The sequence below is a fragment of the Dryobates pubescens genome, chromosome 29 (genome assembly GCF_014839835.1).
Source record: "Dryobates pubescens isolate bDryPub1 chromosome 29, bDryPub1.pri, whole genome shotgun sequence".
NCBI lineage: Eukaryota > Metazoa > Chordata > Aves > Piciformes > Picidae > Dryobates > Dryobates pubescens.
Genome location: NC_071640.1, coordinates 13,768,968 through 13,783,172, shown reverse-complemented (window position 1 = coordinate 13,783,172; position 14,205 = coordinate 13,768,968). Strand labels below are relative to the sequence as shown.

The window sequence follows — 14,205 nt, the reverse complement described above, 5'->3', positions numbered from 1 at the left end:
GTGGCACAAGGATGCAGTGCAGCACCCATTGCCCACACGCTCAAAGGATGCAAGGGGCCCTTGCCTGGTGGCAAGGTGGAGGTGGCTCCCACACCCCTCTACCCTCACCAGAGCATCTGGACCCAGCCCCTCCAGCCCCAGGGCTCCTACCGGTTGTTGCCACAGAGGATGGGCTGCAGCCCGGCCCAGAGCTGCACGAATGCAGAGAACTGTCCCTGGGGGTTGTCTCCCCCAGCCGGCTCCCCACCAGCACCCTCCTCCTCTGCTGTGGCATTGCCGGCTGTGGCGTTGGTGCCAGCCCAGCCGGTGCTGTTGGCCGTCGGCAGCGGGGCCTTGCTGGCGCAGGCTCCCCTGGGCAGCAGCTTGGCCAGTGCCGACAGGATGTCCACATCACGGAGAACCTTCTCCATCTCCACCAGGTCCTCCAGGAAAGTGCGGAGGCGGTGCTGGGCCGCTGTGCTGTTTACCTCATCCAGCTTCAGCTGTGAGGATGAGAGGGCAAGGGCTTAGCTGGGGCTGGGCTGACAGGGCCCTGCTTGCCAGCAGGACACCGGAGGGGACCCCAAGCAGTAGCACATCTGCCTTCTTGGAGAAAGGGTCAGAGATGGGGCTCCCGACCCACTGCCATGGCTACCAGGCAGTAGTGCAGGCAAAGGCTGGCAGGGGCACACAAGATGTCCCTCAAGCAGGAAGGGACTGCAAGGGACATGTCAGACTTGGGTGGCACAAGGAGGGGGACCTCAGAGCAAGCCTTGAGGAGCTATGCCACCAGAGACATTGCCAGTCTCAGGGAGAGAGGCCTGTAGGGACACACTCGGCAGGTGCTGAGGACACCCAGCCCCATCCAACAAACAGGCAGCATCCAAGTGGGTGCCAGGAGAGGAAGTCATCTGGGAAGGCCATTATGGGACTGAGTGGGGTAAAGGGGTGATCAGGTAACAGACCCCCCCCCCATCCCCACACATCCCTTGGCAAGTAGGGAAACCCTGCCCAGGACTTAGCCCTGTCCCACACCTGGTGGGGAGCACATTCCACGGCCCTGCCCTCACCTTGCTGATGATCTTGGGGGTGTCCAGCTGGTCCCGCAGCTCGGCGGCAAGCTGTGCGAAGCGGCGGCGGCGAGCGGCACGGCTGCTGTTGCAGGCCAGCGCCCGGTACAGCTGCAGGAGCGGCTGCTGCCCCGGAGCCACATGCAGCAGGCGGCGCAGCCCCCCGGGGCCCTGCTCGCATGTCAGCTGCTCCAGCACCGGCCCAGTGAAGAGGACACCCTGTGGGGCAGGGAGCCGTGGGGCACAGCCCCAGCCTCAGGGCACTGCAGCAGTGCCCACACCACTGAGCAACTGCCCATAGCCCTGATTCACCTCCTGAGGTGCTCACCTCCATCTCGGTGACAAAGGCCTGGGGGCCGTCAGGGGTGGTGAGCGCTGGGCCGGCGCTGGAGAGCCCCAAGGCGTGGGACAGCAGGCGGAGCAGCGCCGGCCGGCGGGAGGCTGCCGCGGGGTCCTGCAGCGCCCGGTGGACCAACCCTTCCCGCAGGCTCCTCCAGCCACTGGGGAGGCTCTTCTGCAAGACGACCAGCTGGGATGGCTGGTGGTGCAGGGAGACCCCAGGTTTCCCGTTCTCATGTCCCCAAGCACATGTGAACAGCCCCACAGCACCCACAGCCACAGTCTCCATGAAGAGGGGAATGAGAGCACAAGTCCCCTGCATCCCAGCCACAGGAGGGAACAATCTTAACAGCCAGATAATGTCATTGCCCATGGCAGTGAGAAACTGAGGCACAGGCACTGGTGTGCCTCAAAGCACTGGGGAAACTGGTGGCAGCACCAGCACGGGACCCAGTCCTGCCAGCTGCTGCACTGGCCACCTCACAGCATCCTGATAAATCCCCTCTGCTGAGATGGATACCCCCAGATCACCCTGTGGTGGGACATGGAGAAGATGTGGAGGGTAAGCTCTGTCCCACCATGTCCTTCACACATAGCACTGGTCCTCACCTCCAGCTTTGTCATCTTCTCAGCAGGGCCAAACCCATCCCACAGGTCTCGCTCGTGGATCTCATCGGGTACCAAAGGGAAGGAACCAAAAAACAGGCGATAGACCTGCAGCAGGGATGGAAGGGGGGAGTGAAGACCCTGCCCAGCAGTGCCACAGCGTGGGGGGCAGGGCAGGGGAAGTCCTGGCCAGGTGTCCACTGACTCAAACCGGGTCAGGACACGTCCATTCACCAGAGCAGAGCCAGACCCTCCTGCAGGTCACCACTCACCTCCCGCAGGTCGATGCTGGAGCCCAGGAGCAGCTCTGCTGTGCTGTTGGGGAGGGACAGGTTCTGCATCAGGAAGCGGCGCAGCTCATCCTGGTCCTTGGCTGCCCACGCCAGAGTGAAGCCAGATCCTGGCATGAAGCAAGACACAGGAGTCAGAGCAGCTCTGCAGTGCCAGGGACACATCACACAGCTGGCCCTGCGCAGCACACAGCTGCGCGGGGCACTGCCACACAGCACCAGCTTGCTGGGTGCCCGCTGGGCACTCCCAGCCCTGCCCGCGCAGGCAGCGAGGGGCAGGCAGGGCACAGCCTACCTGCGGGGCTGCTGAAGTGAGGCTCCATGGAGCTGGGCTCGCTGCTGCTGAGAGCCTCCAGGTGCCGTCGGAGAGACTCCAGCTCCTCCTCCAAGCCTGGGTGCTGTGGGTCAAAGAGGCTGCTCTGCTCCACAGCCTCACTCAGGTGCTCCAAGAGCTGCGTCACCCTGCGAGAGCACCATGCTGGCTTCAGGGACAGAGCCATGGGGACAGCTTCCCCATTGCCCCCAAGACACTGAGGTGCTGGAGCGCATCCAAAGAGCACCAAAGCTGTGATGGGTCCAGAACACGGGTCTGAGGAGGAGCAGTGGAGTGAACTGGGTTTGTTCAGCCTGGAGACAAGGCAGCTTAGGGGGAGACCTTGTGGCTCTCTACAGCTCCCTGATAGGAGGCTGGAGCCAGATGGTGGTTGCTCTCTTCTCCCAAGGAACAAGTGACAGGAGGAGAAGACATGGCCTCAAGTTGTGCCAGGAGAGGTTCAAGTTGGACATGAGGAACGATTTCGACCCCAGAAGGGCTGTCAAACCCCAGAACAGGCTGCCCAGGGTGCAGTCTCCATCTCTGGTGAGATTTAAAAGAGGTGTAGGTGTAGGTGTGGTGCTGAGGGACAGGGTTCAGTGCTGGGTTAACAGCTGGACTTGATCCAACCAACCCAGTTCTGTCAATTCCACAGAGCTCTGGGGAGGACAAGTCCATCAGGCACATGGGGCAGCAGTGCTGCCCACCACAAGGCACCAATGCCCCAGGAGCTGCCCTCACCAATGCACAGAACCCACTGTGTCAGGGGTGGAAAGGAAAGCCTCAGGGTATCCTCAGGGGCCACTTCTCTCCTCCCAGCACAGGCACTTGGGAGCCCATGCAGAGAGCCAAGCTGGCCCCACATGCTCTGCACCCAGGTACTTTGGGAGACACAGGCTTGTGCCCTGCCCCTGGCAGCACAGTGCCAGCATGGGAAGGGGCAGGGAGCAGGACTCACGTGGAGTTGGAGTACTGCAGGAAGCCGAACTCGTCGCGCTGGCCGTCGGGGCACAGGGACTGCATCACTGGCAGGATCCCGGCCGAGGTGAGCGGCGCCGCCGTGTAGAAAGCTGGAGGCAGCGAGAGGACCAGGAGGGGCCAGAGGAGGTGTGGGCAGGGCAGGAGGGGAGGCAGGGGGAGCAGGAGGCCACCGGAGAGACAGACACTCAGGTCAGAGAAGCACGCACCAGGCCTGGCCAGCCCCGCGGCAGGTTGGCGGCCAAGGTCTGCAGCTGTGCCCCCAAGGCTGGTGGCTCCTTGGGGCTGGCTACTGCCCTCTTCTTCCTGCCTGCTGCCCACCCTGGTACAATGCCAACTTCTGCCACCTGTCCCCAGGATGGCCGCCAACCTACCCCGGCCTCTGGGCCTCTCTTGTTAGTAACCTTCAGAGGCACTGCCAGATCTCCAGAGGAAGAGGAGAAGGAGGAAGAATACAACAGGGAGAACAGAGTTGTTGCAGTTTCCCGAGCCCATGGCCTCCCCCCTGCCAGGCTGCCCCCACAAGCAGCTGCTGGAGGTGGTGGAAATGGAGAGAAGGTAGGGGGAAAATGGAAGAAGTGAGGAGCAGCAAGGAGACAGCAAACCTTCCCCCTTCCACCAGCACTGAGCCATCACCCCTGCCAGGGCCATTCCACACACTGCACCCAGACAGGGTCGTGGCTGAAGGGGACCAAAAGTTGTCACTGGGCAGTGCCTGGACTGGTGGCCCCGTGGTTACTTACAGGTCAGTGCCATTAGCACAAGAGGCAGTGGGCAGGGCTAGTGAAGATGGGCTTCTGGCAGGGACAAGGGACAGCCCAGGGCAGGCAGGGATTGGCACAGTCAGGGCAATAGCCTGCTGCAGGCACAGGACAGATGGTGGTGGCCACATCATGCTTTGGTGACAAAGCCAGTGGCAACTTGCAGGCCTTCAGTCTCTTAGTGCCGTGACAGGGACCTGGTAAAGGTGCAGGGGTGGCAACCATCTCCAGCCCCTTGGAGACTAGTCCTGGGTGGGGTACAGGCAAGATAAGGGACCACAGGCCAGCATATGGATGCCAGCACCCAGCAGGGTCTGCCCCAGGAGAAGATGGAACAGAAGAAGCTTCCACCTGGGCTGGAAAGCCCTCTGCAGCCCAGGGAGCCAGGACATCACTGCCAGCATCCCCAAGACATGGGGAACATATCACTGACAACTCAGTGGGGACACCAGCTGGGCAGTCCCCAGGAGGAGCAGGCAGGGGCCACCTAGTTCTGCCCAAGCTCATCTTCACCAGCTCTGGAGGAAAGCAGCAGGGTTACAGAGGTGTGGATTAGGCCAGAGTGAATTGATCCAAACCAGGCTCTTTCTCCCCCAGATCTGCAGCTGGCACAGGCAGGAGCAGGGGGGGAGGCACCCACCCACCCCATCAACTTACAGACTGGTGCATGCAGTGCAGGCATGGAGGGCAGGCGGGCAGGGGATGGATGGTGGGAAAGAAAAAGAAAACATGAGCAAAAAGAACACAAAATCAAACCAAAACCCCACAGAGGACGGAGGGCAGGGCAGCGCCGGGCAGCGCCCGCAGCGGGACCCGCGGCATGCAGCTGGGCTCTCCCTCGCTGGCAGATGCTGGAACACAGCCTGGCACCATCGTTACATCCGCTCCCCGCCACCGCCTCCCGCTCCCACCGCGGCCCCACCGCGCCACCCGTGCCAAGGCACCCCCTGGGGCGGGCATCCCGCAGGCTGTCTCAATGCCATGCTGAGCCCTGGTGACCTGGCAGCTGCACTCCACCATCTCCTCTCATTGCCACAGCCTGTGGGCACTGGCACCCATGGCCACAGCCAGAACCGAGGCTGAACATCTCCAGAAGCCTTCAGCTCCAACCCCATCACTTAGCCACCCTGCCAGAGCCCCTGAGACCCCACGGCCAGGCACAGGGCTCCAGGCAGTGCATCTCCCCCCAGCAATGAGGAGCAGGGAGCCCTTCCCAGTGCCACCCAGTTCCAGCTCCCACTTCCCCCCACAAAATGTCCTTGCCAATGGCAGTCACAGGCTGGCTGGCACTGCCAGCCCCAGGGCAGCTCCCCCAGGGCTGGCCCTGGCTCTGGCTCTGTTACAGTGTGCTCACCCAATCAAAGCAGGCTCTCCAAGCCCCACACCTGCCCTGCCAGCCCTCGGCTGCAGCCCCTGCCCAGCTGTTGCAGTCACCCACCCCCAGGTGGTCCTCAGAATGCTAAAGCAGCTCCCCAGAGCCTCAGGGTGGCCCCCAGTGCGGGTGCCCCACATGCCACCCTGCTGGCACTCACCTTCCTTCACAGGGATCGTTGGCTTCTTCTGCCGCAGCCCCAGCAGGATGAAGAAGAGCACCAGGGGGATGAAGATCTCAAAGGCCAGCACCCACTGGGAATGACACAAAGCAGAGGGATTGTGACACCTGGGGACAGGACCCGGCCACCAGGGCGGAACATTGGCAGGATGGGAGTCCCTGGGGTGCTGGCCCAGTGTGCCACTGTGCCAGCATCTCACATGTGGCTGGCAGCACAGTCACAGCTCAGAGTCACCCAAGGATCTCCTGCCTGCACCTGCCTGGGGCACCAGAGGGAAGGGCTCCAGAGAGTGGCTGGATCCCCACTGTAGCAGCACATACAGGGTGCCAGGGCATCAGCACCTCCAGCAGGAGCAGGTACCTGGCATGCTGCCAGCACAGGCAGCTGCTGGTGGTGTGCACTGGGAGGGACTGCCCAGGCCACATCACAGTGACACTGGTTCTCACAGGAGAACCACTGCAGGTGGGGAAACCGAGGCACAGGGCCAACCCCAGCTCACTTCAGGCCAGACCAGCCCCTAGGCTGGTTCTGAGACCCCAGGACCTGCTGCCACAAGCACCTCTGCCCATGTGTGGCTGCAGCACTCCTGTGGGCACCACCCTTGGCAGGACTGTGGGACCTATAGGTGCCCTCCAGCACTGCCCTCCCTCCGAGCTGCCGATTTTGAGTAAGACCGAGCAAAGAAGGGCAGGAGCAGTGGCAGTGCCAGGGGATCCCCATCTCTCTGGCACCACCAGTCCCAGGCACAGTCCTTGCTGGAGTGGGGAGGGTGGGGCAGCAAGGAACACTTGGCCCCACTCTGCCCGCCCCATGGAGCCTGCCCGCCCCGCCGCCTGTTTACCAGGCACACAATGGGGGCTCTGTGCCCGCGCGCCCGTGGGGCCATCCCCCACACCCAGGCCAGGCCGTACCAGGCTCCCCCGGGGACTCTTGGGGCCTCAGTGGCAACAGCAGGGACTGTCCCCTTGTATTTTGGAAGTGGTCATTGACCTTCTGCTCATCTCCTTCCCGAGGCTTCCCCCGTCCCTGACCTCTCCTGCACTGCTGCACACCCGTGCCAGGGCCGGCACCAGGGGCAGCACAGCCACGGGCAGACGTGGCAGCAGAGCAGGGCACACTGCACCTCCACAACTGCTCCTGCCCCTTGGCTCCTGGGTCTAGCCCCACAGGGGCTTCTCCAGCATGGTAGAGCAGGGGGCAGGGCTGCCTACACCCGCAGTGTGGCAGGGGCACTGGCATACATCAGTGGGGAAGGTGAGGGGATGCTGTTCCAAGAGAACCTCAGCCCCTCTGGGATGGCACCCAGCAGGGGCACCCAACACTGACACAGCCTGGGGATGGAATCATAGAATTGTTAGGGTTGGAAGGGACCTCAAGGATCATCCAGTTCCAACCCCCCTGCCATGGGCAGGGACACCTCACACTGCAGCAGGTTGCTCACAGCCACATCCAGCCTGGCCTTAAACACCTCCAGGGATGAGGCTTCCACCACCTCCCTGGGCAACCTGTGCCAGGCTCTCACCACCCTCATGGAAGAAGGCCTGTCACTCCCTGGCACCCTTAAAAGTCCCTCCTCAGCTTTCCTGTAGCCCCCTGCAGATCCTGGAAGGCCACAAGAAGCTCTCCTGGGAGCCTTCTCCTCTCCAGAGTGCACAAACCCCAACTCCCTCAGCCTGTCCTCAGGGGCTGGGGAAGGGCTCCTGTTTGTGGGTGCAGGACATGGGGGCCACATTTGGGGATTGTGTGAGGAAACAAGGGAGGGGAAAGGCAGAATCCAGGTGACTGGGAAGGAAACACTGGGAGGAAGAGAAAGGCCAGTGGCTGGCAGCACCTGGCCATGCCCTGCACTGCCCAGTGTGCTCTGCCCTCTCCTCTCATTCATTCCTGTCCTCCCTCCTCGAGGACTCTGACACACATCTGGACAGAGGTGCAGCTGCAGCATCCAGGGTGGGACACAGGTCCCAGGGGATCTTGTTCCCATGTGGCAGTGGCTGGTGGGAGCATGGGACAGCTCCTGAGCAGCAGCAGAGCTCTGCTGCCAGGGGCATCTGCTCCATGCAGGCCTGGCAGAAAGGAAAGGGCCTGGAATTGCACCGGAGGAGGGTTAGATTGGAGATTAGACAACATTTCTCTGCTGAAAGAGTGATCAGGCATTGGAGCAGGCTGCCCAGAGAGGTGGTGGAGTCCCCATCCCTGGAGGTGCTCGAGGAACGTGTGGCCACGGCGCGTGGGGCCATGGGTTAAGGCCACGGGGGTCTTAGGCTGAAGGCTGGACTGGATGATCCTGGAGGTCTCCCAGCCAAACCAGTTCTGATTCTGTGGGTTACATTCCCTGCACAAGAGCTTCTCAGCCTGCTGGAAAGGTGAGCAGGACAAGGCCACAGGTTCACATCTGCCTGGCAGCACTGGCGGTGGGCGACAGGCACGTCTGCCAGGGCCTACACTGCTGCGGGCTGGGCACAGGGCAGTGGGATCCTGTCCGACTCCTGCAGAGGCTGATGGCTGCTGCTGGCCCCAGGCTGCCATCTCCCTGGCAGGGGGAAGCTCAGCTCACATGGCTCCCACGCTGCCAGGCCAAAAGCATGGATGGGACACAGACTGGCAGAGCGGGCACAGCCTCGGCCAGCACCAGGGGCGGCAGGAGCTGCGCTGGAGCCAAGGGTCACACTGCCACCGCTGCTGGGCCACTGGCTTGGGCAGGACCCTCTGCTGTGTTCTGGGGATGGCCCCAAGGCCAAGCCAGGCTGAGGCAGCTCTCCATGTCCATCACCACCACCCAAAACTCAGCTCCTGCCCCCTCCCAGACGTGCCCCAAAGCCCCCAGCCAGCACCTCTGGCCAGCACGGTGCAGCAGAGGGGCAGCCAGGGAGCAGGAGACCCCACTGGAGAGCCTCACCCTGGCAGCACACATCTGCCCTGGCAGCACACATCTGCCCTGGCAGCACCCCTCCCCCAGCACCTGCGAGGGTTCCTCCTGGCCCAGCACAGGTGAAGCAGCACCAGGAACAGCCCAGGACAAGTCTGGCCTGCACAGCCCCCATCCTGCACACAGCAGGGGGGGGAGGCAGGGCTAGGCCGAGCTCCTCCCTGGGGAAGGAAAGCTCCCTGCCAGCCTCTCCTGCAGGTCCCAGTGCTGCCCACGGGGCTGGAAGCAGCAGGTGCCAGCCCAGGGGAGCCTCAAGGGTCAGATCCTGGAGAAGCACCACCCCAACTTTTCCAACAGCATTTTAAGGCTGGCACAATTCTCTCCGTTTTTTTGATGGCTCCAGCCTTGAATCATCACTAAAGACTCCTTCACCTCCCCACAGCTGGGAAGCACAGGCAAGGTCCCCGTGACCAGGCAGACCTACGAAGCTGAGCTGAGCCCTCAACCCAGGCCACAGACACCCACTGATGATCACCACCTGGCTGGGCACCTGCCAGGGCTCCTTCCAGTCACCTGCCTGTGCCCTCAGCCATGAGCACAGCCAAGGCCACGACCAGAAGCTGTCAACTCCCCACTGAGGCCTGGCTGCCATCACTCCTGCTTCTGGTTGCAATTTGCTTAGTGCAGGTTGTGCTTTTCACCTCTTGTCCCACTGCCACCTGCCCCAAGCAAGACACATCCCCAGCCCTCACAGCCTGCCCTGTGGCCCTGGCATGGCAGCCTGGGGACATACCTTGATGAGGCTGCAGGAGGATGGACTTTGTCAAGACCTCTGTCAGACCTGGTACCACCATGGCAGAAACAGAAACTCAGAGAAAGCCAAGCACAGTTTCTCCTCATGCTAGCTCCATGGTTCTGTGTCTGCCAGACCAAGAGGGACATGGCACCAGTAACAGCTGTGCCAGCAGCAGCGCCCCTGCATCAGCCCATGGCACTGGGACACAGCCACCCACAGGCACACAGTGCCTGGCCTTAGAGCAAATGGGCTTGGGCTGGCGGCATGGTGTGGAAGGACTGGAAGGATGCTCTGACTTCCCTGCAGCCTCTCCCCGCCGGCAGGGAGCAAGGCAGAGACCGGCAGGATCAGTGCCTCATGGTCAGCTGCCCTCAGGGCCACTGTGGCCACCAGCCACTCTGCAACAGGTAGCCCTCACAGGCACCCTGTAGCAGAGTTCACAGGGACGCTGCCTGGGACTGCCACACCAGCAACAGGCTGCCAAGCCCATGTGTGCCCCACCTGCCCCACACCTGCTGCAAACAGTGAGGGGGCAAAGAGCACCCAGAGCCAAGGCAATGCCAGCCCTGGCAATTCCTGCTGCAGGGGCTGGGATCAGCCCCCCCTGGCCCCAGCAGCACCAGTGCAGGCACAGGGAGCCCTGACCCTCCCCAAACTTCAGCCTTTCTCAGTGTGGAGGCATCATGATCCCTCCCCTCAGCTGAGGAGCAAGGGGCAAACCTGGCAGGGCAGGACAACTCCTTTGGCTGGTGCAAGCTTGCCAGCTCTTGGCCAAGGAGCAGAAGGCACAAACCCTGCCCAGGGCAAAGCAGCCCCGACTGGAGCCCCACAGATGCTGGGACACCAGAGCAGCACCTGGCACATCAGCCCCTGCTCATCACTCCTCCAGAAGGACTCCAAACTGCCAGCACTGCCGCAGGGCCAAACCAACCCTCTCATAACCAGCACTTCAGAGCTGGGAGCTCCAGCTGCAGTCACCTTCCTGTCCCAAAGCATGGGCACAGAGGGTCATGGGGAAGGCAGCCAAGCACCCTGAGTCATGCCTGCAGTCCCTGTGGAGTGATCACCTGTTACTTTTACATCCAACAGGTTTAAACTGGAAGCCTTTAGGGAGCCCATCCCTCAGGATATACACAGCTGAGCTCATCCTGTGTCCCAGCAGGCACAGTGACAATGGCACAGGGCTGCCATTGCCCCAGGGAACTGCCCATCCTCGGGCACCCACAGCCTCGCTTCCCTCCACCAAGCGCTGCTGATGCTCCTGCTCAGACTCCCGTTGTGCTGAGGCTCCTGCCTGAACTTCTGCCTTAGAAAGAACAAAACCAGAGCCAGACCTCAGAGCAGCCCCCAGAACAGCTCAGTCACGCCAGGCAAAGTCCAACACTGCCAAGGGCACGAGGCCTTACAGAGGCAGCACAGGATAGTGCTTGCCAGGCTGCAGGCACTCACTGGTGGTGAAGGGGGCTGGTGACACATGGGTCTGTGGCTCACAAGCACATCTCTCAAACCTCTCTCCAAGGCCAGCCAGTCGTGCAGCTTCCCTGTGCCCAACCACCACTGCACCCTCGAGCAGACCAACCACAACCCCACCGAGTGCCCATGGACCAAGTCTGTCCTGCAAGCACTGCTGTGCCTCCCTACAGTGCTGCTCCCCCCACAGCCCTTGGTGCCAGCCACGACAGCAACCCTCCCAGGCCCACCAACACTCAGGGGCAGTGCTGCTCCCACAAGCCCAAGTGCAGCATCCTCAGCCAAGCAGGAGGTGTCTGCTCCCCACAGACCACAGCTGCTGCATGTTGCTGGGAGGAGAGCACACATGGTGAGGAACTTACCCCAGGGCAGCACCCTGCAGCACAGGGCTGTGCCAAAGGGCAGCTGCCGGCAGGGCGTGGGCAAGGCACACACCACACGCCCTCTGTAAGGCTGGGAGAAGCCAAGCAGTGCCCAATTCCAACCCCCCAGGGATGAACCCCCAGCAGGGAAGAGGTCTCACGCTTTGCCCCCTCCCCTGTACCAATCCTCCCAGCCTCTGCCTGACACAGCAGGACCAGCCTGGCAGGGCATGGATTTGGTTTTCCCTGGTGAAGCACCCAGCACTGACCGGGGCCAGGTCAGACCTGCGCTGAGGGACACTCACACCAGGAGCTGACAATGCTGGGCTCTGGCACAGGGCCCAGCACTGCCCTGGCTGGCCAGGGCTGGCAGCTCTGCTCTCAGCTGCAGGCACAGGGCAGGGCTCCCCCAGAAGCAGGCAGGATGACATCCCTGCATCGATGGGGAGCACAAGCTGACCGTGGGACTTGCACACAGCAGAAGCATGAGGATGTAGGTGACATGCACAGGGCATGTACATTCTCAGGGCATGACTACCCCAGCAGCTGCACCAAGTTCATCCTTCTGCACCTGCAGCACTGGGGGCAGCTCTTGCCCTGGCACACAAGTGGTCCTCCTCTTGTTTCATCCACACCTAGCATTGCTGGGTGGGCAAGAGGGTGCTACCTCTCCTGCAGCAAGCAGACACACAAAGTGATGGTCCCCACACTGGGAGTAACCAAGCCTGTGCTCCTTGTCCTCCTGCAGCTTTGCACCCCCATGCTGCCCACAGGACTGGGGAGGGTCAGAGAGAAACGGGTGCCCAGCAGACATGTACATGCCCAGTCTGTAACCCCACCAGCCATGGCAGACAGGTTGGGTCCATTGCTAAGGGACAACAGATGCCAGGGTGTAGCTGTGCCAGCTATCTCACCCTCTTGGGCAGGGGTCCCAGGCAGCCCCTCACCATGACTACACATCTCTGCAAGGAGCAGGGATGACTCAGCCGAAGAGCATCACTCCCCTCACCCACTTGGGGGGCACGGGGGATGCCAATGCAGCTGGCACCTGCTGCCCATGCCCTCCCCTGCCTGCCCCCGTCTCAGGTGGTACCTGGTGCTCCAGCCACTGGGACAAAGGAGGACTGGATGCTGGCAGGCTGCTAGCGAGGTAAAGCAGGATGAGGCCTGCAGGATATTTGGGAGGGGGAAGGAGGAGAACACTGCCAGCTCGGGAGCAGCAGTTTGCTACCCTCCCCCATCCTCTATAAATAACCTGGCGCCTGGGGCCCAGCGCACGCAGCCCCCGGCCCTGCCCCGCCGCCAGGGTCCCTTTCTGGGTCTCCTCCTGCCCGCCCGGCAGGGCTCGGTAAGGCAGCCCTGGAGAGGAGCAGCCGGGCAGGACCACCCGGATTCGCCACCCGACAGAGCAGCTGCCGTGCGGCCGCCTCTGCCACCCCCGGGGCAGAGCAGCTCCCCGGACCCCGCTCCTCAGCCTCGCGTCCGGAACAGCAGCAGCTCCTCTCCAGCCCACGGAGAGGAGACAGCTCTGACCCACATAGGCTTTGGAAGCCTACCGACAGCCTGCGGGGCAAGCTCTGCCGGGCGCAGGGGCGGCCCCGGGGACAAGGAGAGGGCTGTCAGGTGCCTCGGGATGCCGGCACGGAGCGGGCCGCGACGGGGGACGCTGCTCGGGGCAGCCAGCACCCGGCCCCGGGCCCCTCCGGCGACCACCGCGCCCGGACAGCTCCCACGGACACGGGTGGGAGCGGGGCAGGAAAGCCCCAGCTGCCGGTAGCCCAGGGAGAGAGCGGCGGGGCCCAGGCGGGGGCGGGCAGCCGGGGCGAGGGCTCACACGCAGCCGGCAGCCCCCGGCGAGCCCGGCCCCGGCGCCAGGCCCCGCAGCGCCCAGGCCCGGCCGGCGGCAGGGCAGACCCCGGCCCGGCAGAGGCAGGCTCCGCACCGCCGCTGCCGCCCCCGGGCCCGCACGCAGCCCTGCCCCGCCCGGGGCCTCGCCGCCTCCCTCCCCGGCCCGCAGGGAGGCTCCGGCGCCGGGCACCCCCGGCCGCGGCCCCCGCGCTCACCGGGCTGCGCCGCTTCAGCGTCACGTTCTTCCAGAGCAGGAGGTGCAGCTGGTGCAGGAACCCCATGGCCGGGCCCGGCCCCGCGCAGGGCTCCCTCGGCTCGGCCGCGCCGATCACCTGCCGCCCCCCGCCATGCCCCGCCGGGCCGCGCCTGCCGCAGCGAGCTGCGAGCGACAGCAGGACAGGCTCCGGCCGCGCCGCCTGGAGCCCGGCACGGCGCCACCCCCGGCCCCGGGCCGCCGCCGCCGCCCCTTAAAGGCACCGCTGGGCCGCGGCCGCTCCGCACGCACCGCCCGGCTCGGCTCGGACCAGCCCGGCTCGGCTCGGCTCGGCTCGGCTCGGCTCGGCTCGGACCAGCCCGGCTCGGCTCGGCTCGGCTCGGCTCGGCTCGTCCCGCAACCCAAGGTGGGCCCGAGCCTGCTGCGCCCTGAGGACAGCCTGGCTCCGCGATGCCCCTGAGGATCTGCAGCCGGACCCTGCGCCTCCCGGGGCACAGCTGGAGCCCGGGCCCGGGAGCAGGGCTCCTGCCCTAGGGAAACCCTCGGTCCCCAAGCGCTGCCCCCGGCCCTGCTCCAGCTCCTTTCCAGGCCAGAGACCTGGAGCGGGCAGGCCTCGCTGGGCTCTGCCGCTGGCCCTCCAGGCACAGCCTCGCTGCAGGGGAGCTCATCACCGCGAAGGGCTGCGGGCCAGGGGGGCATTACTGTGCCTACGTGCTGCTGCCTATCCTGGTCAGCCCAGCTGCCCCCAGCTCCTGCCCAG

The 14,205-nt window shown here is 63.9% G+C and overlaps 2 protein-coding genes across 2 annotated transcripts in view; both read right to left on the bottom strand.

The window, feature by feature from the left end:
- ABCA2 (ATP binding cassette subfamily A member 2) overlaps positions 1-14,205 on the bottom strand; it is a 129,331-nt gene that overhangs the window by 19,161 nt on the left and 95,965 nt on the right. The window contains exons 3-9 of the mRNA XM_054174553.1: positions 3,556-3,667; positions 2,580-2,746; positions 2,267-2,394; positions 1,998-2,102; positions 1,378-1,563; positions 1,050-1,268; positions 151-482 (exon numbers count right to left, since the gene is read on the bottom strand). Of these exons, the coding sequence (XP_054030528.1) occupies positions 151-482; positions 1,050-1,268; positions 1,378-1,563; positions 1,998-2,102; positions 2,267-2,394; positions 2,580-2,746; positions 3,556-3,667 (1,249 nt within the window). The remainder of the gene's footprint in view (positions 1-150; positions 483-1,049; positions 1,269-1,377; positions 1,564-1,997; positions 2,103-2,266; positions 2,395-2,579; positions 2,747-3,555; positions 3,668-14,205) is intronic.
- Positions 4,479-13,655, bottom strand: LOC128898663 (ATP-binding cassette sub-family A member 2-like). Its single transcript, XM_054174551.1, has 3 exons — positions 13,447-13,655; positions 5,869-5,962; positions 4,479-4,996 (listed from the first exon to the last, which is right to left on the bottom strand). The coding sequence occupies exons 1-3, from the start codon at positions 13,510-13,512 to the stop codon at positions 4,824-4,826; spliced, it is 333 nt and encodes a 110-aa protein (XP_054030526.1). The 5' UTR covers positions 13,513-13,655; the 3' UTR covers positions 4,479-4,823.

Bases quoted from the DNA above. Each gene is read 5' to 3' on its own strand.
- LOC128898663 (XM_054174551.1), bottom strand. From the start codon at position 13,512: ATGGGGTTCCTGCACCAGCTGCACCTCCTGCTCTGGAAGAACGTGACG. The intron at 5,963-13,446 runs GTGAGCGCGGGG...TGTCATTCCCAG, and splicing joins CGCTGAAGCGGCGCAGCCCG to TGGGTGCTGGCCTTTGAGAT. The intron at 4,997-5,868 runs GTGAGTGCCAGC...TGCATGCACCAG, and splicing joins AACGATCCCTGTGAAGGAAG to TCTGTAAGTTGATGGGGTGG.